Consider the following 23427-nt stretch of genomic DNA (forward strand, 5'->3'; position numbering starts at 1 on the left):
GATGGGGAGGAGGTCCCAGTTGGTGTGTTAGGGCAGTGTCTATTAATCTTTGAATAAGGCCCCTGGACAACATCAAACTAAGACAAGGACATTTATTAATGCGATTAGAGGGGTAAGGATTGAAGCTATTGGTCCCTTTCATCTTCCAAACCAATTTTTTCAAAGGTCTGTGAAGGGTCATTAACACCAGAATTTTTGGAAAGTCTATCTGCTAAGGTCGTTCGTCTTCATAGGGCCTTGGACCAGAATTTTTGGAAAGTCTATCTGCTAAGGTCGTTCGTCTTCATAGGGCCTTGGCGATGGTGCCGTCTGGGGCGGTGTTACTTGGGATGAAGGTACAGCACTGGACCACTCATTACACAGACCCCACCCTCTTCTGGCAGCAGCATGTCTAAAGCAAGGCTCTTTTGCCAGGCCGTTTGACGAGTTGGCCCCAGCTGTTGGGCTATTCCTTTAATGGCATCGCTAGGGTAATTAATGCAATCTGAGGTTTACCACTCATTTGATAATGCGCTCTATGTATTTTAACATACCAAACAATTCTAACCAAAGTTATAAGAGATACCAAAAGCAAATACAGCCGGTCGCTTAAAAGAACACTATATAATCTGTTATTAAAGTAGTATTCCAAGGAAACCGTGCTAATTTTAGAGGCATCTGCTTGTTCGTAAGGTTAATTTTTTTTTTCTTCTCTGTATCACGTGTTTTGTGAACCCTGGCTTCTTTTGTTTGGCCCCTTTTTCACTCGGCTTTCAAGTTGGCTCCGTCTTGAGAGTGTTGGTGCTTTAACAGGTCGGCTGAACTCTGTGCATTTGTGAGGAGTGGAAAGGAACATACCGTCTTTTCTATCGAAGGAAACCTTGGTGACTCCATGTTGCTCCCTTATGGCTGAGACGCCCTCCTGCGACCCCCTCCTCTTTCCCGCTTCTCCCAGCAACAGTCTGTTTCAAACAAGCCAACCGAGAAGAGTTTGCGCCCTGGCCTGACCCATGGGAAGGGGACAGGTCCGTCGCCTGCGCTAGGGACCAATAGGGAGGGTCTCTTCTTCTTTGCAGGGGCTTTTTGAGCACCCGCGCCCTCCTGCAGAAGGAAAGAGCCTTGTCGAGATCTCCCCGTGTGCCCGTGTCTCATTTTCCAGAACTGGCGTTCCGAGCCCTGTCCCCGACAGAAGGCAGAAACATTCAAGTAGAAAGTCCCACCCAGAAAGCCAGACCCAGAAAGAAGTTCTGAGTTCTCCACCGAGCGTTGCCAGGTCAACACCCTGTTGATTGATTGTATTTCATCCATCAGCATACGCCCCTGGGGAAGGAGAGGAAAAGGAAGATGAACCACTGGCCTGATGCAAGGCAGGAAGCTCAAGTTCCAGCTTCGCCCCCGCCCCCAGCATTGGCTGGTTTTCAAACTTCTGTCTTTTTCACTCCCTGGCCCACCTGCTGGGCCCCAGCCTGGACCTGACTCTCTCTTGCCCCCGGACTTTGTAGATTCTGTGCATAGAACCCTTTGGCTTAGGGCTTCTGGGTCTAACATGCACACGCGGCACTCCGGATCCTGTGAAATGCAGGCTCTGGTTCTGTGGGTCTGGGGTAGGGCCTCCTGCCACTCCTGGGGGCCCCTTAAGTATCAAGGTCTAGGTTACCCCCTCTCCCCAAACCCCACCTTCAGAAAACACCCTGCGAGTTTACTGCCTCTCATTCTTCCAGCCCCAGCCTCGCCTCACCGCCCCCTGGAAGCCCTCCAGGTACCCACCTCCCCAAGATGGGATTAAAAATCAAGCACTCCCCCAATAATGTGCATCAGCTTGGCCCATGTCCCAGCCTGACTGTCATCTGCCTGCCAGGAAGCAGGCAGCAGGCCTGGTCACCATTGTCCCACCTGAATCCTGCGTATGCTTGGCTTGGGGAAAAAAAGAACTCTTTTTTTTTTTTTTTTTTTGCCTTTTAGGGCCACACCTGTGGTATATGGAGGTTCCCAGTCTAGGGGTCGAATCAGAGCTACAGCTTCTGGCCTACACCACAGCCACAGCAACACCAGATCTGAACTTCATCTGCCACCTACACCACAGCTCACAGCAACGCTGGATCCTTAACCCACTGAGCAAGGCCAGGAATTGAACCTGCGTCCTCATGGATGCTGGTCAGATTTGTTAACCGCTGAACCACGACAGGAACTCCAGAAAAATAGCTCTTTTCTGGATCCATAAATGAATGCTGGCTTGCCTATATTTCTCTAAGCCTTTTATAAAACATTTTGAATCCTCAGACACTAAGCATCTTTTTGTTTTTTTGTGGCAAAACTTGCAGCATATGGAAATTCCTGGGCCAGGGGTTGAATCAGAGCTGCAGCTGCCAGCTTATGCCACAGCCATGGCAACACCAGATCCAAGATGCATCTACAACCTATGCTACAGCTCACAGCAATGCCAGATCCTTAATCCACTGAGTAGCCAAGGATCGAACACACATCCTCACAGACACTATGTCAGGTTCTTAACCCACTGAGCCACAGTGGGAACTCTAGACAGTAAAAATCTTTTTTTTTTTTTTTTTGGCTTTTTAGCGCCGCACATGCGGCATATGGAGTTTCCCAGGCTAGGAGTCTAATCGAAGCTACAGCTGCCTTAATCCACTGAGCAAGGCCAGGGATCGAACCTGCAACCTCGTGGTTCCTAGTCGGATTCATTTCCACTGCGCCATGACAGAGAACTCCATTTTTTTTAGACAGTAGAAATCTCAAATGGGAGTTCCCTTTGCGGCTCAGCGGTCATGAACAGACTAGTAACCATATGCTGCAGGTGTGGCCCTGAAAAGCAAAAACCAAAAAAACCAAAAAAAAACCTTAAGTATCTTAAGTGTACTAGGCGTGTGGGTGTGAGCCATTTCTGTACCCACACTTGGCAAAAACATGCTGGTTTTACACCGGAGGGATGCTGTGAGCCTCCGGGGAGTCCACCTGTGCCCTCCAGCCCTTTCGCAGGGGCAGCCGTAAAAAGTCCAAATAAAAAAAGTAAAAAAAAAAAAAAGTTATCAATAGGCCTGTATGTCCCTCATCCAGTAAAACTAGCCCACGTGCTGAGTCTCAGGCCTGCTCTTCGTAAGGTTTCCATGGAGCAGCTATGTGACAATGTGGACAGGGTTTGATTGATCCGATGTGGATGCCCCCAGCCACCCGACCTCGGGAGCCCAGCATTGCACGACACAGGCTGCGCTTATCTTGCTGTCTGAGCCCCTGCCACGTGGCCTGACAGGTAGAGGAACGCAGAGGATGCGCTTTCACTGAATATACGAACGAATGAATGCATGAAAGTGGAAGAAACAGGTGGTATAATTATAAGCCGTCTTGAACCTCTTGGGAAGAGAATGAGTCCAAACGATGGAACCTTCCCAGGGGCAGTAAAATTGAGGTTTTTCCTCTTAGTCCTTTACTGAGAGCTTTTCACAAAGCAGGTGACGGGACGGTGAATCACCCCGTCCCAGGGAGAGGAAGAAGGAAGAGGTGTTCAGTTACACACCCCAGGCTTATCTATTTGCTCATTCGTTTATTCAGTCATTGAGCAAATATTGAGAGAGTGCTGGCTGTGACAGGGCCCCGTCGGAGGCCCTGGTATTCTGCTGTGAACAGGTCGAGCGCCCTCTCTGTCCCCACGGCACTTGTGGTCTGGGGGAGAGGGGATGCTTCTCCAGATAATAAGCAAATTAACCAGAACATGCCTAAAATTCTGCTGGGCGATGCTCGGTGCTGTGAATAAGGGAGAGACGACGGGGACGAGAGATGCTCCTTTAGAGAAATACCATGGCCGCCCTCCCATCATCACGGCCCAAGTCCACAAGGCCTCCCAGGCTGCCTTGTTGTGGCTCCCCTGCCCTCAAGGCCGCCAGCTGTCACCTGCACAAATGTCTGGTGGGGGGGGGGCCGCACAGAGGGAACCCCAGGATTGGTCCTGCCAGGAGACAGAGCACCATCGGGCAGTCCCACTCCCTGTCCCAGTCCCACTCAGGTCCCCCTCCAATACCTCCCTGCTCACCGTTAGCCTACTGGGGGGCAGCCTCTTGTTCACACCAGGAAGCACTGGCAGGGCCTGACTGTCTTTTGCAAAGTGTCATTGTCCCTTCTGGACGATGGCTTCACCGTCTCAGGACAAGATCTTGCTTCTGCATTTTTCAGCGTCCCCATGGTTCCAGCGTGTGTCTCCCGCTGAGAACCAGCGGCCTCCACCAGCATGGACCCTAACGGCAGAAATCGCAGGCTGGGGAAGAGGGCTGCTATTTGGGGACCTTTTCTATTCCTTACTCTTTATTGCCCAGCATAGGTTTTTTCCGACCCTGGCTGCCAGCACGGGGGGAGCCTGAAGACAAAGCGTTTTTGTGGTCTGCTTAGTGTGAGGGTCTCCCTCTGAACTTGGGGATGGGGGTGGGGGTGGGGGGTTCCAGCGCCATCCCAGCAACACGGGGAGCAGGTCAGGGCTCTCTCCTGCCCCCTCTGCAGAAGCCCCAGTCAGCAGTACACTTGTCGGCGTTCCTGTGGTGGCTCAGAGGGTTAAGAACACAGCCAGTATCCGTGAGGATGTGAGTTCCATCCCTGGCCTTGCCCAGTGGCTTAAGCATCCAGTGTTGCCCCAAGCTGTGACATAGGTCGCAGATGCGGCTCGGATCTGGTGTGGCTGTGGCTGTGGCTGTGGCTGTGGCGTAGGCCGGCAACTGCAGCTCTGATTTGACCCGTAGCTTGGGAACTTCCAAGGGCAGGTGCGGCCCTAAAAAGACAAAAGCAAAACAACAGCAACAACAAATTACATTTGTCATCATTGGATTCAAATCCCACAAGGACTGCAGGGGAGTTTTCATTTCAACCTTATGAAAACAAAGGAGGTATGGGAGTTCCCTTCGTGGCTCAGCGGTTAACAAGCCCAACTAGGATCCATGAGGATGCGGGTTCGAACCCTGGCCTCGCTCAGTTGGGTTAAGGATCCGGCGTTGCCATGAGCCGTGGTGTAGGTTGCAGAGGCGGCTCGGATCCCAAGTTGCTATGGCTGCTGTAGCTTTGATTCGATCCCTAGCCTGGGAACCTCCATATGCCGCAAGTGCAGCCCTAAAAGTGACAAGGAGAGAAAAAGAAAAAAGAAAACTTAGGACCAGAAGAATGAGATGAACTAGCTAGAAAAATGGCAGAGCTGGGATGGGAACCCAGGCTTCAAGCATTCACATCCGACGCAGTCTCGACTTTCTTCCTTTGCTTTCGTCTGATGGTTCAATCGTTCATTTGTTCAAAAGTCACTGAAAATGCGCTGTGTGCGAAGTATGGTTTTAGCTGCCGGATAAACAGGTCTCAGAGCGGTCCTGTCCACAGGAACCGGAACAGATCATTGTCACGCAGTGTGATAAACGCCCCTGGAGGAATATAAGGCGAGAGCCCCCGGCCCGAGTCCACTAGCCTTGAGACATTGAACGACTCACACTTCTCACCTCCTCAGCCGCTGCATCTGTAAAATGGGAATAACAGCTCCAGCCTCCCTGGAGTCACCAAAGTAGCAGGTCCGAGTAAGTGTTCATTCATCCACCGTTTTGTTAAGACACTGGAGGGACAGAGGGACGGCGGTGAGGGACAGGCTAGCCTGAGTCAGTGAAGAAGTGCTCTCGAATTTTTTTTGGACAACAATTTTATTGTTATTATTATTATTCAATGAATGACTCACAACTCAATTTTTTTAAACAATGTTTATTAAACAGGCTTTAAAATTTTTCTTGTCACGTCTTTAAAAACACACAAGCTCTGTGTGTGTGTGCGTGTGAAACCACTTGCCACTCTACTGATCACTGTTAGACTTTTTGAGGGAAAAGCAACTTTCAGCTCACATCGAAAAGGGATGTACTTGGAGTTCCCTGGTGGCCTAGTGGTTTTCGGTGTGGTCACTGCTGTGGCCCGGGTTTGATTCCCGGCCTGGGAACTTCCGCATGCCACAGATGCAGCCAAAAATCAAAGAAAATGCAAGGGAGGCGTCCATCCTAAGAGCAGAACAAGCCGAGTTCCTTGGCACAATCACAGAAAAGCCATATGACCGCGGAGTTTTTGTTTTGCATTCTTCATCAGGTATTCTGACCTTTGTTCTGTGCTCTGGGAATGATTATGGTGGTTTTATTTCTTCCAGAAACCCATTCTTCGCCAGCCAAATCCTCTGCTGATCAAACACACCTTGCTGTCAACATGGACGACCAGGCTAATTTGAGGTATGGCATCCACTCCTCTTCTTGAACTTGTGGCCTGAGCTCGAATGACAGTGGCTGGAAGAGCCACAGCCATTGTTTTATGCAGTGATTGTTGTTCCAAACATACTATATCGGATTAACCCCCAACTGAATCCACTTCGAGGCCCCTGAAGATGAGGCCTTTAAGAGAGATTAGATGTAAGCAGAACACAAAGGTGTGAAGACATTGCCAAGGACAAGTCGCTTTGCCCACAATTCTGGATGTCCTTATTTTGCAAGGTAAGGGTTTGGACTGCAGAATTCCCGTAAGAGGCCTCCTTCCAGCTCCTGGAAGATCCTAGATTTGGAGTATCCCCGCTGTTGGAGACTGAATGCTTGTTCCAAGCCCACCTCCTCACCCCTCACCTTCCTACCCCCACCACCCGCTACCCTGTCCCAATCCACGTGCTGAACCCCTAACTTGCAATGTGCTGTTATTTGGAGATGGATTCCTGGGGGTAATAATTAAATCTAGATGAGATTATGAGGGTGAAGCCCTCCTGATGGGGTCAGCCTTGCAGGTTTGGTTTGGTTTGGTTTTGCTTTTTAGGGCCGCACCTGTGGCATTTGGAAGTTGCCAGGCAACAGGTCAAGTTGGAAATGCAGCTGCCAGCCAACACCACAGCCACAGCCATGTGGGATCCTTAACCCACTGAGTGAGGCCAGGGATTGAACCCTCGTCCTCACGGATACTAGTTGGGTTCATTAACTCTGAGCCACAAGGGAAAGACGCCAGAGTGAGCACGTGCATGTGCATGTGTGTGCACGTGCATGAGAGAGACACACACAGGCAGGTGCACTGCCATGCACCATGGCAGCTGTCTTGCCAGCCTGAAAAGGCTTCACCAAGAACCTAATCTCCTGGCACCTTGATCTGAGATACCCAGGCTTAGAACTGTGAAGGAATGAACTTCTCCTGCCGAAGCCCCAGCCTCACACCCCCAGTCTGTGGTATTTTTGTTTCAGCAGCTGGTGCTGACTCATCCAACTGCCCAGGAATGAAATGCTCACAGGGAGCCGAACTCAGTGAAGCCTGGCCTTTTCACCAGCTCCGCATCCCTTCAACACATACTGAAGTCCTGCGTGCTTATGAGCTGCTCCACCTGGGCTGCACACTGAGGACTTCAGAGAAATAAACACAGTCTCTGCCTTCCAGGAACCTGCAGGCCAGCAGGGGTGACAGCCATGCAGGCTCCGCTTTGTTATAAATACCTGAAGATACTGCAGGGGGCGCAGGTCAGGACAATGAGGGGAGGTAGGAGACACTTTGACATGGGAGTTATTCATAAAGCACCTCAACGAGGCTCCTCAGACCTTTTTTTCCTTTTAATTTTATTCTTATTATTTTTTTTGTCTTTTTAGGGCCGCACCCACTGCATATGGAGGTTCCCAGGCTAGGGGTCTAATTGGAGCCAGAGGCCTACACCATAGCCACGCAGGATCCGAGCTGCATCTGCGACCTGCACCATAGCTCACTGCAACACTGGATCCTTAACCCACTGAGTGAGGTCAGGGATTGAACCTGCAACCTCATGGTTCCTAGTCGGATTCGTTTCTGCTGTGCCACGACAGGAACTCCTCTTCCCTCTTTTTTAATGATACATGTTCTGCAGGGACTGAGGACAGCAGTGGGGAAGCCAGGCCCTGATGAGAAGTGGGAGCACCACGACTCCCTGTCTAATTAGGGACTTTGTGCAGTGGCCACGTCTTACCCCAAAGTGGGCCATTTCTGGCCCTTCTTTTTTTTTTTTTTTTTGACTTTTTTTTTTAATTACTCAAATGAATTTATCACATCTGTAGTTGTATAATGATCATAACAATCTGATTTCACAGGATTTCCATCCCACAGCCCAGGCACTTCCCCCCACCCCCCAAACTGTCTCCTCCGGAGACCATAAGTTTTTCAATGTCTGTGAGTCAGCATCTGTTCTGCAAAGAAGTTCCATCTGTCCTTTTTTTCAGATCCCACATGTCAGTGAAAGCATTTGATGTTGGTGTCTCATTGCATGGCTGACTTCACTTAGCATGATAATTTCTAGGTCCATCCATGTTGCTAAAAATGCGGATATTTCCTTCTTTGTAATGGCTGAGTAATATTCCCTTGTGTATATGTACCACATCTTCTTGATCCACTCCTCTGTCGATGGACATTTAGGTTGTTTCCATGTCTTGGCTACTGTAATTAGTGCTGCAATGAACATTGAAGTACATGTGTCTTTGCGAGTCCTGGTTTTCTCTGGATCCGGTCCCTCTTCTTAAACGCACTCTCCTCACCTGGGGACTTGAGCAATTTCGGCAAACACAACCCCAGGGAAGCCCTAAGGGAGGGTAGGGGCCCGGGCAGGGCGCCTTAGGAAGGCCGCTCCTGGGCTCCCTCCAGCCCCCAGGGCAGGGAAAATGGTCGTGGGCCCGAGGGGCAAGTGGAAGCGGGTGGGAAAGACGGTGACGGAGCCGAGGGAACCCGTGTGGGCAGGAAATTGGTGGTGGGGCCGAAGGATCACGTGGGGGGCGGGAGCTGGCGGGAGGGGGAGGAGCGGGAGAGACGGTGGCGGAGCCTAGAGATCCCGTTGGGGGCAGGAGTGGGGAGAGGGCAGGAAAGGAGGTGGTGGAGCCGAGGGATCGCGTGGAGGGGGGCAGTTGGCCGGAAAGGCGGCGATGGAGCCGAGGGATCACGTGGCGGGGCGGGAGTGGTGGGGCGGGAAAGGAGGTGACGGAGCCCAGGGAGCACGTGGGGGGCGGGCCTGAGCGCGGGGAAGGCGGGGAGAGACCCACAGGCCACGCCCACACCCGGCTCTGCGTGCGGAGAGGCCCTATAGACCTGAGTGGCTCCGCACGGCTCTACCAGGAGAAGGCAACGTGCGTTGGCTGTGCTGCCCCCGAGCGGCGGGATGGTGGTGTAGACCCCGCCTGGGCGGACATGGCAGGGGCACAGCACCCACTGCCCCCTGAGCGCGGAAACCACAAGTGGCCACATGGTGAGAACCAGGGCACCGCTTGGGGTGGGGAGGGCACGGGAGGGATCAACGTCGCGGACGGGGGTCGGGTCTGACTGGCGGTGGGGTCGGTTGGGATGCGCGGGCCGCAGGCCGAGACCCTCTGGGTCGGAGGGAGGGGCCGGCCGGGGCTGTTGTTTGGGGGCGGGGGTCTCAGGACGAGCCCAAGGGTTGAGGGCGCGGCGGGTTTCCGGGATGAGCCGCTCACGTCGGGGATGCAGTGCAGGGGTCGGACTCCCGGCCCTTCTCCTCAGCCAGTGGGGGACCTGCACGACCCCCACCCCTCGCACTCGTCCCCCGAGTGGGGGGTGGGGGTGGGGTGCTGAGCCCAAACACCAGGTGATGAAAGGCCTCACGCTGGCCACCACCTGCGCCCCCCCGACCCGACTTGGGCGACCAGGGATGGCGCCCCTGGCAGAGGGTTCCAGAAGCTGCCGTGGGGGAGGGCGAGCCCCTCAGGGTCAGAGCCCCTGCTGTGCCCCTAAAGCAGCATCGGCAGGCCTGGGAGTTTGTGGGAGGAGCTGTAGAAACTCAGAGGCCTTCTGGAAAGGAGGGTGGCTGCAGGTAGGGGGCTGGGGGGAGGGGGGCTGTCAGGATTACATCATCAGAGCCACGTGGCGCCGTGACAGGAGTCAGGGCCCCGAGTGGTCGGGACTGCAGGGGATCCTGTGCTGGTGACTTCTCTCCTTTCTCCCCTTACGTGTATTTTCAGTTCCCCAACAATTGCCCAAGGAAAAGGGTCCCAAATGATGCATTTCTGATTTTGAGACCCCCAGGTTGAGGCAGCTGCTGGAGCCACCCTGGGCAGGGCAGCTGGGGGCCCAGGCCCAGGGCTGCCATCTTTATAGGAGGCTGGAAAAGAACAGGGAGGTGGCGCGTTCCCTGTGGGGGTCCCTGCCGGGTCCCTGCCGTACCTCTTGGCTGAGGGCTGGTTTGGGTACAGGAAGGAGAGGGACAGTCCTACGCAGCTGAGAGCTGTGAACACACTGCAGCCCAGTCCCCGGCCCAGTCTGAGTGGCCGATAGAGTCCCCCGTTTGCTTCCATTTAGCATTTTTAGATGATTCCATCCATAAGATGTTGTGGTTTTTTGTTTTCTTTCCGGAAGGATTTACCTTTAAGAAACCCCTTTGCAGGCATTCCCGTCGTGGCTCAGTGGTTAACAAATTCGAGTAGGAACCATGAGGTTGCAGGTTCGATCCCTGGTCTTGCTCAGTGGGTTGATGATCCAGTGTTGCCCGTGAGCTGTGGTGTACGTTTCAGACGTGGCTCGGATCCTGAGTTGCTGTGGCTGTGGTTTCAGACGTGGCTCAGATCCAGAGTTGCTGTGGCTGTGGTGTAGGCCGGAGGCTACAGCTCCGATTAGACCCCTAGCTTGGGAACCTCCATATGTCGCAAAAAGACAAAAAAAAAAAAAAAAAAAAAAAAAATTTAAAAAAATTTAAAAAAAGAATGAAAAAACAGAAACCCCTTTGCTCCTTGGAAAATCCTGGGACAGGTGTCACACAGTGTTTCTTTGGTCGTCCCTTTTGTTACTTTTTTCTGAATCAAAACGGAAATGCTGGTGGTCGCACTGAGACAGGTTATTTATGCACGTTGCTCGTGGTCCTTGAAGGCTTTGGGCAGCCAGAGGCTGCTCGGAGTCGGGGGGACATTTAGGATCTTGGGCAGCTGGACAAGCACAAGGAAAGCGAGGCTCAGCGTGTGCTGGGACGCATTCTGGGAAGAGGCCGTGGGATGGTAGAGGCTGCCCTTGGGAGCCCTTCCACCCTTGGGGGAGACGTGTGTACCTTTCCAGGGGCCAGAAACCCCAGACAGAGCGGCTCTGGGGAGGAGTCGGGCCTTAGTTCAATCCAGTTCAATTAGACACCCTGTTTCTGAAGCACCTACTGGATGCCAGGTGCTCTTTACGCCCTAACGATGCATCAGAAAACAAAACTGACAAAGACCTGGGTCCTGGGCAGCTCACCTTCTAGTGCAAAGTTTGGGAAAGTGAAGCAGCAGCCCAGGGCTCTGGGGAGAACCCACCTGCAGACCGAAGAATAACCAGTGAAAACCTTCCGGCCATGGAGAGGGGCCAGGTACATGCCGTGACCCGTGAAGCCTCTTGTGCGTGGGGTCAGGTGGTACCATGGGGAGGCCCTGGTGACACTGGGGCGCCCAGACCAGGGAAGCTGGGGTGATGGCAAGCAAGACATTGGGCTGCCCTGGAGCCAGACGAGGAAGCGAGGGGAAAGAAGCCTGGGGCTGGGGGAGGCCCCTCTTGGGTGAAACTTGCACCCCTGTTCCTACATCACAGGTCCGTCAGCAGCTTCCTCCTCTGCAGCAGGCAGAGGAAGAGACATTCGGGCCAGCAAGCTCTGGCCTGGCGGACGGTGTAGCCACCTCTTAGGCTGATGGGGCTACAGGAAGCTGGGCAAACTGAGAGCAGAGCCAAGCCGAACTGTCTTCCTTTAGCTGCCATTCTGGGCTGCTGCCCCGTGTTTGGGTTGGAACCTGGATGGGCCAGGGGGCAACACACACATAAGGTCCCACAGCGACGGGGCCCGAGGTTCCTCGTGTTGGTGCATTTCATGCATTAGCTCTGCCTGGAATGCAGATACTCAGTAAGCTCCAGATCCATCAGTGCAGGCTCAGCATCAGGGTTAACCCAGGCCTGTCCGACTCCAAATCCAGCTCTTTGCCCCTTTCCTTTCCAATGCTCGGGATTAGGGTCAGGGGTCTGAGGCCGCAGTCTTCCGACTCTGTCCCCTCGCGACTCCTCTGTACACTTAAACGTGACCGAGGACCCAGAAGAGATTCTATTTCTGTAGGTTATGCATTTGAAATCATCTAAGGGAGAAGATTTTTAAAGACTTACTAATAACATGTTAAAATAACAACATTATGCTTGTTGCATGTTAACGTACATATTCTCACAAGGAATCATTTTATTTTCCAAAGCAATCTCTGCCGAAAAGAATGGCATTGTTTCATACTTTTGCAAATCTCTTTAATGTCCTTAACAGAAGACACCTGGGTTCTTCTCGAAGTTCCTTCTGCATTCGGTCTGTTGCAGTGCGGTGTTTGGCTTGAAGGGCTGGCAGAACTCCGGGCTCTCATGGCTCTGTAGCTGGAACAGTGTGGAGTATTTTTGACAGGTCAAAACTCAGCAAAGGATGGTTTCTTTCTTTTCTTTTTTTCTTTCTTCCTTTCTTTTTTCTTTTTACAGCCACACCTGCGGCGTATGGAATTTTCTGGGCTAGGAGCATAGGGAGGTTTCTGAATCACAGCTGCAGCTGCCTGACTACGACACAGCTACGGCAATACCAGATCTGAGCTGCATCCACGTCACAGCTTGCAGCAACGCCGGATCCTTAACCCAGTGAGCGAGGCCAGGGATCAAAACCCCGTCCTCACACAGACTACTTTGGATTCTTAACCTACTGAGCTGAAACGGGAACTCCCCTAGTGGTAGTTTCTTTCTTTCCTTCTTTTTTTTTTTTTTTTTTTTTTTTTTTTTGTCTTTTTGTCTTTCTAGGGCCACACCCACAGCACACGGAGGTTCCCAGGCGAGGGGTCCAATCGGAGCTGTAGCCTCCGGCCTATACCCCAGCCACAGCAACTCAAGATACAAGCCGCGTCTGCCATCTACACCACAGCTCACGGCAGCACCAGATCCTTAACCCACTCAATGAGACCAGGGATCCAACTGGCATCCTCATGGATGCTAGTCGGGTTTGTTAACCACTGAGCCACGACAGAAACTCCGAGTGGTAGTTTCTTAAAGATGCGTTGCAATGTCGAATCTGAACATGCATTTTTCTTACTCTGCTACATTACAAAGTGCTGGGCTAAGAGTTCCCTGGTGGCCTCGTGGTTAGGGTCTGGCTTTGTCACTGTATGACTTGGGCCATTGCTGTGAGGTGGGTTTGATTCTTGGCCTGAGAACTTCCACATACTGCTGAGTCCCGCCAAAAAAAAAAGAAAAACGTACTGGTCTGTCTGGTGTTTGGGATGGATCTGTTGTGTTTGCACGATCTTGGATCAGTCTGCACCCAGCACTTGGAAACTGCTGGGTGGCTGAGCCACACACACCTTCTCTGCATCCAGCAGGAAGCTCCACTGGAGCTCCTGGGAGCAGGAGGGTGGAAAAGGCAACTAATGCTACAGTTTCTGAGTTTTGACCTCATAGGCTCCCTGAAGGGTCTTAGGACCTCTGGGGACCCCCCCGCCACACTTTGAGAACCGCCACTCGTAATGTAATGGGCAATGTAATGGGCGTTGTCTCCAAAGCCCTGTGAGAGGTTGAGAGAATACAAAAGACAAAAAAAAAAAGTCTAAGTGGATTCAGTGGATCATTAAATGGATCATTAAGTTCAGTGATCTTAATGCTTAAAAAAAAAGTGTGTTTAGTGCAGTCTGTGAAACTAAGAAAAGGCAAACAAAAAAAAAGGAAGTGAGCCCTTAAGTTTACAAAGCACTAAGGAAAAACGCCACACCTTGGGGCTCATTCTGTGTGTGTGTGTGTGGATGGGTGCGTGTGTGATGAGGCCTGATGTCCAGGCCATCTGGAGCCCAGCCGTCCACGAGCCGAGGGGTGCTGGGGAGTCTAGGGGGACCAGAGGCACATGGGAGCCCCTGGGAGGGTGGCAGAGAGGAGAGGCTTTGGGGAGGCCTTGAAAGAAGGGCAGCACCCAGTGGGGTGGGGGCGTGTGTCCAGGTGGAGGTAGGACCACGGACTGTTCCCTCCCATCTCCCTGGAGAAGACAGCTTGCAGGGTGTGCAGCCAGTCAGAGCCGAGGGCGGGCTTCAGAGGGGGCCACTCGGGGTCTGCGATGGGGCTTGACCAGGGCGGCTCAGGTGCACCGGCAGATGCGCTTCCACGGCCCCGTCCGGCTCTGTCACTTGCACCCACTTGTTTTCTGTGTTTCTGATAATGTGTGTTCTTGAGGCATCATTTACATGCTGTGAAGCGGATACAGCTCTGTAAGTTTTTATGTGGGATTCTTACGCGCTCCCCACCTGTTGTGGTCTCTGCGCGCAGGTGGAAAAAAGACGTTTCCAGATTTAAAGCCAGGTGTAGACAAGACAAGGTTGTTGAGATAAGAGCCACTGTTCACACAGTGGGCTGACGCCCGGATGATAAGGGAGCCGGACTCCGGGCGCGTGGGCGTGTCTGCTTTTACGGCCCAGAGACAAGGGAGTGCAAGGAGGGGTCTGGCCATGCACCTGTTGGCCTGCCGGTTGGTTGGGGAAGGACGGGGTCTTCTGGCCCCCTCGCCGGCTGGTTGGGGGTATCTGTTGCCCCTAGAGGGCGGGGTAAGGAGTGGGCCACATACCTTTCCCAGTGGGGCAGGACGGCGTAGGCCAAGGTGCTGGGGTGGGGAGGGCCTTGGGCGCTTTGTAGCAATGACAGTGGGACAGGTGGAGTGATGAGGGTCAGGCAGTTCTTATCTCAGCCCTGGAGGCTTTTGGAGTTTGATCTCCTTGGAGAAACCTTGAAGTCCCACATGCCCCCTCTTTTTCCCAAGGGCCAAGTCTTGGGCCCCTTTGAATACCGTGCTCACGTCTATAACTACCTGCCTATTTCCCTCTATGGCGTCTGGCACCCGAAGTATCAGGGAAAAGGGGTGACGACCGCTCTGGCTGCTTCCTGGTGAACGGGGGCATTGTGGGGTCCTGGGTTCCCCCCGCCTGCTCTCTCTCTGTCAGGGTCTTTCTGAAGAGCGAGGTGTGGCGCCACGGAATGATGTGGCAGCTTGTTCCAGCATAGGTGTGGCCTTCTGGGTTGGTATCCCTGTCCCATTACCTTTTGGAGACGGTATCCTAGAGAAACAAACTTAGCAAGGAGGTTGAAGAGACATGGCCCAGGAGTTCCCGTCGTGGTGCAGTGGTTAACGAATCCGACTAGGAACCATGAGGTTGCAGGTTCAATCCCTGCCCTCGCTCAGTGGGTTAACAATCCGGCGTTGCTGTGAGCTGTGCTGTAGGTTGCAGACGTGGCTCGGATCCCGTGTTACTGTGGCTCTGGTGTAGGCCAGTGGCTACAGCTCCGATTGGACCCCTAGCCTGGGAACCTCCATATGCCGCGGGAGCGGCCCAAGAAATAGCAAAAAGACCAAAAAAAAAAAAAAAAAAGAGAGAGAGAGACATGGCCCAAAGGTTAATAATACAAGTAGAAAGACCACCAAGGGGCCTAAAAGAGGGGTTAACCAAGAGAACCAGGACTGGACATCGGTTTTTTTGGTTTGTTTGTTTTTGTTTTTGTTTTTTTTCCATTTCTTGGGCCGTGCCTGCAGCATATGCCCAGGCTAGGGGTTGAATCAGAGCTGTAGCCAGTGGCCTACGCCACAGCCACAGCAACTTGGGATCCGAGCCACATCTGCAACCTACACCACAGCTCACGGCAACGCCAGATCCTTAACCCACTGAGCGAGGCCAGGGATCGAACCCGCAACCTCATGGTTCCCAGTCGGATTCGTTAACCACTACGCCACAACGGGAACTCCTAGACATCGGTTTTAAAATCCCACCAGTCAAGTCCGCCTGAGGTTCCTCTCTTATAAAACCTCTTTGCTCTATCAGTCATGTCTCAAGCATGAGCCTGGACTTGGTGTGACTGGTTGACGAGGAAACAGCACGTCCTCTAGCATAGAGCAGGTGCCACCTTGGTTAGCTGCTGGTAAATCCAGAGCTCTTCTATTCTGCGAGTCCACACCCACTAGAGAGTTGATTTGTTCTTTTAAAATGTTAATTTGGGGGTCCGTCGTGGCGCAGTGGTTAACCAATCCGACTAGGAACCATGAGGTTGCGGGTTTGGTCCCTGCCCTTGCTCAGTGGGTTAACGATCTGGCGTTGCCGTGAGCTTGGTGTAGGTTGCAGATGCGGCTCGGATCCCGCGTTGCTGTGGCTCTGGCATAGGCCGGTGGCGACCTCTCCGATTCGACCCCTAACTTGGGAACCTCCATATGCCGTGGGAGCGGCCCAAGAAATAGCAAAAAGACAAAAAAAAAAAAAAAATGTTAATTTGGGCTGCTGGGTTAGCAGTCTGTTTGGTCAGTTCGAGGGAACGTTGCCAAGCAGTGAAAACAGGCTTCAGACACCCTGTGTGGAGGAACTTGGAAATTAGAGGCTTCAGTCCCGTCGCAGCCTCTTTCTCGAGAGGCTGTTGCGACACTCTAGGAAAGGAGCTGGTGTCCTTTGCACTGATGCCTACTGGGGTGGCTCCCGTAGATCTGCCAGGAGTAGAGCTGTCCCACACGTCTGGGGGACTTGATGGAGGCTGGGGGATGGGACGTGAGTTAGGCGAGGTTCCGTGGGGGCTGTTAAGGCCACGTTTGCCGGAGTAAAGGATAATGTAGCTTTGAGTTTTGTCAAGAGGTCTCGGCCTCGTAAAGGGCGGGCAGGTTGGAAGGACTAAGAGTGTGTGAACAGAGGATTTGCGAGGGCACCGGATCGGAGAGGGGTACAGCAGCCACATGCGGGTTTTTCCTCCAGCCCGGTTCGGAGGATTGAGGAGTAACTGGTGGAACCGGAGCTGGAGGTCAGGGCTGATGGGGTGGCTCCCGTGTCAGTTAGAAAAGCTGTGATGGCCCCTGTCGCGTCCAGGGTCACCCGGGGCTCCTCCAGTCTTACGGGAAATATACGGGCCGTAAGTTCAGCCCCGGGCCCCATCAGTCCTCCACAATTAGGAGGCCAAGGCCCAGGACGCCATCTGGCTCTTGTTCCTGGTAGTCAGGTGCCACCGACCGTGGCAGTTGGCTTTTGGCCCCTGCTCGGAGGGCTGGGCCTCGAAGTCCCTGAGTGTTCGGTGGCTCAGGTGTTGGCCACCCACCTGAGAGCGAGAGGGACAACTCCTCTTCCAGTGGCCCTCTTGATGACAGGAAGGGCGGGGGTGTCAGGCGGCCAGCGTGGCGGTTTTTGACAGTGTGCCCAGCTGACTGCGTTGGAAACAGGTCATTGGCGATTTCGGGGGCCGGGGGGAGGTTTGCCATTGAACCCTGGGGTGGAGCACACGGAGTGATGGCACGAGCCATAAAGTGGGCATGGCGTTTTAATCTCCCCTCCTCTCTCTGTCCCCACCCATTCCTAGAAGCGTCCTCCTGTTGTCAAAGACCTCAAAGGCCGTGTGGAGTAAGACCGGGAGGGGGACTTGTGTGCCCTGTTCTAACCTTTGTAGTTTCGTTGGGCTTGTAGCATGGGCTGCAGGAATGGCTGTCCGTCATTGGTCTCGGGCTCCAACTTAGTATGTCTTCTCGTGGCCTCTGCTGGTCAGGCCTGGAAAAGGCCTGGGTTTTCAGGAGGCTCCTGTGAGACTTCCCTGAGCTTCCTAACAGGTTTGATGATGGCCTTTCTCATGCCCTCTAGGAGACAGGTCATTGAGCAATTTCTCCTGGTAAGCTCACCTGTAGGCCCGTTTTCATTTGTACCTGCATCCTGGGTCTCCCCACAGGACGGCCTCTGCCCAGCACTGGTTTCATTAGGGTTTTGAGTATGTGCCTCATTGGCCCAGGCCCCGATTCTGGTCTTCTCGTCATGGGGACAGCAAGTGGTTAGACCCTCACGAATATCTTGCCAGGTCAAGTCAAAGGCCATGGTAAGTGCCTGGAAATCTCTAGTAAAAGTGCGAGGATCCTGGCTGACGGAGCCTCGTTTACCCTGAATGTGGGAGAGATCCAGTGTGGGAAAGAGGATACGGACCCGGATAATGCCTAAGTCTCCGTTAGCAGCTTCCCTTGGAGGGAGGACACTGGGCCTTGATTGAGAGCGCGGGGGTGTCTGTGACCTTCATGACCGGGTGGGGGCTGGAGAAGGAGAGTTTGTGTCCGGGGAAGGGGGTTGAGGGGGAGGCTGGTGCGATCGAGTTCGGGAAGGGTCATGCAGAATGTCTGGTGGGGGGGTGGGGGGAGACGAGGCGACAGAGCAGCAGCAGAGAGACGCATGTGGCAGGAGTCCCTTAGGCCCGCGTTTTGGCTGCGGGCCATGAAGGCCTGGACCTAAGTTACCTCGGAGTTCTTTCCTTGTTTTCGACAGAAGAGATCCAGATGGAGAACTGTGTTATAGCTTAGTGTGCCCTTAAGAGGCCACTGTTCTTGGCTTCCCAGTTTGTGTTGGGGCCACGCTGTGTTAGAAAAGAAAATGAGGGCGTTCCCATCATGGCTCAGTGGTTAATGAACCTGACTAGTATCCGTGAGGAAGTGGGTTCGATCCCTGGCCTCTCTCAGTGGGTTAAGGATCTGGCGTTGCGGTGAGCTGTAGTGTAGGTCGCAGACATGGCTTGGATCCCATGTTGCTGTGGCTGTGGTGTAAGCCAGCAGCTGCAGCTCTGATTCAACCCCTAGCCTGGGAACCTCCATATGCCCTGGGTGTGGCCCTAAAAAGACAGAAGACAGAAAAGAAAAGAACCCTATTCTTTTTGAGATTGGATCAAATTTCTTCCATTTCCTGAGGATACAGCCAAGGGGAGAATCTGCAGGGGGCTCCCGGGATGTGCCAGAACCTTCCTTAGCCTAAATGCCATAGAACGGGGGTACCGAGAGTCACCCACTGGCAAAAAGGCATCCCTTTTTGTCTCAAGGACGTCTCTGTGTGACTAAAGCCCAAGGCCCCCACCCTCCCCACAGTCGTGTCTGACGAGGAGAGGTGGCCAGAGAAAACTGGGGAGTCAGGGGACCGTGGGACTAGGTCACCCTAAAACAGGGAGGGGAGCCAGCTGGGAGGGGAATTGACTCAATGTTTAGCGACCCCCCAGGACGTGGAAGGAGTTCTCAGGATGCCACCAGAGCAGTGAGGTCCTCCACAGCCAATCCGGGCCAAGGAAGACAGAGCAAAGCTACCAGGGAGAGAAGGCTGGGGGTTCCGCCTTGTAGTCCTTTTGGGGAGGTGGTGGCCGAGGGCTGGCAGGCTCTGTGTTTTTGCTTTAGCCGCTATGTGCCTCTCATTGCATGGACGTTGTCCTGCTGGGGGCAGACGCTCTCACAGCCTGGTCTGCTCCATGACCCCCTTATCCTCTCACGCGAGTCTTCAAGCCGACGGAGCGTGCTATTCAGCTTCAGGTCTCCTGTCCCGCATGGTATCAGTCGGTATGGTCCCCGGCCTGGAGAAAAAAAAAGAGGAACCCTCACCCCTTAGGGCGGCAGTTACTAAGGTCAGGGGAGCAGTGGGGCCTTCAGAACACACCAGAGTGTAACCCTGGCCAGAATTCCTCAGTTGCTTCCATAGCTGCTCACCTGTCCACAGAGGGTTCCAGAAAGAGAAAAGGAGCAGGGGAGATCCCCAGTAGTTCCCATACAGGCCACCAAAATGTTGTGGTCTCTGCACGCGGGTGGGAAAAGAAGTTTCCGGATTTAAACTAAGTTGTAGAAAGGGCAAGTGTATTGAGGCAAGAGATGCTGTTAACGCAGTGGGCCGACTTCCTGATCACCTGGGAGAGGCGGCCCTGGGTACAGGGTCGGGTCTGTTCTTCTAGCCCGGAGACAAAGGAGTGCGAGGAGTGGTCTTGCCGTGCACCTGTTGACCTGCTGATGGGTTGGGGAAGGATGGCGTCTCCTGATACACTTACTGGTTGGTTGGGGGCATATGCTGCCCCTGTAGGGGCGGGGTGAGGAGTGGGCTATCTACCTTCTAGTGGGGGCAGGAAGGAGGAGGCCAGGGTGCTGGGTGGGCAGCTCCTTGGGAACGTTGTGACTGCGACGGTGAGGCAGGTGGGGTGATGAGGGTGTGACGGTTCTTATCTCGGCTGGAGGCTGTTTGAGTTTTATCTCCTTGGAGACGCTTGGAGGTCCCATCCCACCCAGCACTTCTCCATCGCACCCGTAAGCCTTCCCCGGAGCTGTCCCTCTGACTCTCCTTCCACCTCCGTGTTCACTGTGCTGTCTCCCATCACCAAGGATTCGTTTTCTCTGCTCCTGCACTTCATCCAAATGTAATCAGTCATTCACTAGGTATGCATATCGTTTTTGAGAGCTCTTCATGTTGTTGCATTCATCAGCAATGCATTCTTTAAAACAAAAATCACTGAGTAGTATTTTATCCTAGGAATATACCACAGTTTGTTCAACTGCTCTGTTGGTGGACTTTGAGGTTGTATCTGGGTTTTGGCTATAATCTTCTGTGGATGCTATGAACATAACTGCATGCAGTTTATTTTCCAGGCCATAGTCTTGGGGCGGAGGTGCCGCCTTGTAAGCTAAGTGTGTGTTTAACTTTATTGGGAACAACAGCAGAAGACAATGTTCTTCTCAAACTCACATAAAATATTAACCAAGCTAGACCACATTCTGGGCCATAACACACACTTTAACAAATTTAAAATAATAGGAGTTCCCGTCATGGCTCAGTGGTTCATGAATCCGACTAGGAACGATGAGGTTGTGGGTTCGATTCCTGGCCTCGCTTAGTGGGTTAAGGATCTGGCATTGCTGTGAGCTGTGGTGTAGGTCACAGATGCGGCTCGGATCCCCTGTTGCTGTGGCTCTGGCGTAGGCTGGTGGCTACAGCTCCGATTAGACCCCTAGCCCGGGAACCACCATATGCTGCAGGTATGGCCCTAGAAAAAGGCAAAAAGACAAAAACAAACAAACAAAAAACCCCAAATTTAAAATAATAGAAATTATATGTTATGTGTTGTCAGACCACAGTGGTATTAAACTAGAAATAAGTAACACAAAATTAACTGGAAAATCCAAAACCACATGGGTTTTCACACTTCTAAATAGCACATGAGTCGAAGAAGAATTCTCAAGAAAAATTTTAAAATATTTTCAACCAAATGTAAATGAAAACACAATTTATCAAAACGTGTGGAATATAGCCAAAGCCATGCTTAGGGAACATTTATAGCATCGAATGCATATATTAGGAAAAAAGAAAGATCTGAAGCTAATAATCTAAGTTTGTACCTTGGGAACCTAGAAAAAGCAGAGGAAATCAAAGTAGAAGAAAAGATATAAGAATTAGAGCCGACATGAGTAAAATATAAAACGGGAAATCGATAAAACCAAACAGTGGCTTTTTGAAGAATCAATAAAATTGCTTCCAGCCAGGCTAGCTAAGAAAAAAACGAGAGAACAGAAATTACAAATATCAGAATGAAATTGAAGCCATTACTACAGATGCTACGGACAGAAAAAGGATAAGAAAGGGATGCCTTGAACAACTCTGTGCTCACACATTCCATAGTCTAGATGAAATGGACCCATTCCTGAAAAGACACAACCTGCCAGAACTCACACAAGAAGAAATAGACAATTCAGATAGGCCCATATTCATTAAGGAAGTTGATTAATGATAATTAATTAAAGGTAATTAATAACCTTCCAAAATAGAAAGCCCCAGGCCCAAATGAGTTCACCGGTGAATTCCGACAAACATTCAAGGAAGAAGTTGTAACAGTTCTTTTTTTTTTTTTTTTTTGTCTTTTGTTGTTGTTGTTGTTGCTATTTCTTGGGGCGCTCCCTCGGCGTATGGAGGTTCCCAGGCTAGGGGTTGAATCGGAGCTGTAGCCCCCGGCCTACGCCAGAGCCACAGCAACGCAGGATCCAAGCCGCGTCTGCAACCTACACCACAGCTCACGGCAACGCCGGATCGTTAACCCACTGAGCAGGGGCAGGGACCGAACCCGCAACCTCATGGTTCCTAGTCGGATTCGTTAACCACTGCGCCACGACGGGAACTCCTGTAACAGTTCTTTATACTCTCTTACAGCAGGTAGAAATAGAGGGAATGCTTCCTAAGTCATTCTGGGAGGCTGTCATTACCATGTTACCAAAACAGAAAAAGGCATTATGAGAGGAGAAAATTACAGACCAGTATCTCTCATGAACACATATGCACAAATTCTCAACAAAATATTAGCAGATCAAATCCAGCAACATATAAAAAGAATTATACACTACAACCAAGTGGGCTTTATCTTAGCTCTGCAGGGCTGAATCAGTATTCATAAATCAATTAATGTGATCCATCCCATGAACAGGCTAAAAAAAGAATCACATGACTGTATTAATAGATGCAGAAAAAGCATTTGACAAAACCCAACACACACATAGCACAGCGCTCGTGATTGAAACTCTCAGTAAACCAGGAGTAGAGAGGGGCTGCCTCAACTTGGTAAAGAATATCGACAAAAACCCTGCAGCTAACATCATACTTGACGGCGAGAGTCTTGACATTTTCCCGCTGAGATCAGGTCTGAGGCAAGGATGTTCCCTCTCACCGCCCTGGTACTGGACGTGCTATGTATTCAGTAAGACTAATAAGGAAAAGAAATAAAAGGTATAGGGATTGGCAAGGAAGAAATCAAACTGTCTTCGTTCACAGATGTGATCGTCTATATATAAAATCCAGAAGAATCAACAAAATACTAAGTGATTATAGCAAGGCTGCAGGATGCAGTTTCTTAACTTGACGTACAAGTCCATCATTTTTCTATACACCAGCAATGAACAAGTGGAATTTGAAATTAAGAAGACGATACCATTAACTTAGCAGCCTCCAAAATCAAATACTTAGATATAAACCTAACAAAATATGTATAAAATCTATATGAGGAAACCTAGAAAACTCTGATGAACAAAATCGAAGAAAAAGTAAAAAAGTGGAGAGCTCTTCTGGGTAGACAGAAAAATTCAGTATTGTCAAGATGTGGGTTCTTCCCATCGTGATCTGTAGATTCAGCACAATCCCAGTCAAAACCTTTCTTTTGCAGATGTCGGGAAGTTGAATCTAAAGTTTATTTGTAAAGGCAGGAGACCCAGAATAGCCAACACGAGATTGAAGGAAAAGAACAAAGCGGGAGGATTGTCACTAATCGACTGTATAGGAATCAAAGCAGGATGGTGCTGGTGAAAGAGAAGACAGACAGATCGATGGGACAGAACAGAGCGCTCGGAGAGAGACCTGCAGCAGGATGTGCACAGTGGGGCAGACGTGCTGCGGTGTAAGCGGAGTGCGTGTTTAACTTTACTGGGAACAACGGCAGAAGCCTCGGTCTTCTGGAACTCACATAGCACATTAACACATATAAAACACACAAAATAATAATAAATATTGGCAGAAGTATAGTAAACTGATCTTTAGCGAAGGAGCAAAGACGATACAGCAGACCAAAGGTGGTCTTCTCGGCAAGTGGTGCTGGAACAGCTGCACATTCGCAGGCAAACGAAATGAATGTAGATGCAGACATTATACCCTTTAGACAACCTAACTCGAAACTGTA

At 51.7% G+C, this 23427-nt stretch overlaps 1 protein-coding gene across 3 annotated transcripts in view; it reads left to right on the forward strand.

Moving 5' to 3' along the window:
• The window catches only part of BACE2 (beta-secretase 2), a 120824-nt gene extending 113594 nt beyond the window's left edge, over positions 1-7230 (forward strand). Inside the window, exons 9-10 of one of the 3 annotated variants that reach the window (XM_021071005.2) lie at positions 6140-6218; positions 7203-7230. In XM_021071005.2, the coding sequence (XP_020926664.2) occupies positions 6140-6218; positions 7203-7215 (92 nt within the window). In that variant the 3' untranslated portion in view covers positions 7216-7230. Of the gene's footprint in view, positions 1-6139; positions 6259-7202 lie in introns of those variants that run through there. The other 2 variants (XM_021071006.2, XM_021071004.2) reach the window with 2 other exon arrangements.
• Positions 7231-23427: the final 16197 nt, after the last annotated feature.

Source organism: Sus scrofa, chromosome 13, assembly GCF_054392235.1.
Source record: "Sus scrofa isolate SSC_HxYL_T2T_F1_AM1 chromosome 13, Sscrofa_HxYL_maternal_Yorkshire_Landrace_v2.0, whole genome shotgun sequence".
Taxonomy (NCBI): domain Eukaryota; kingdom Metazoa; phylum Chordata; class Mammalia; order Artiodactyla; family Suidae; genus Sus; species Sus scrofa.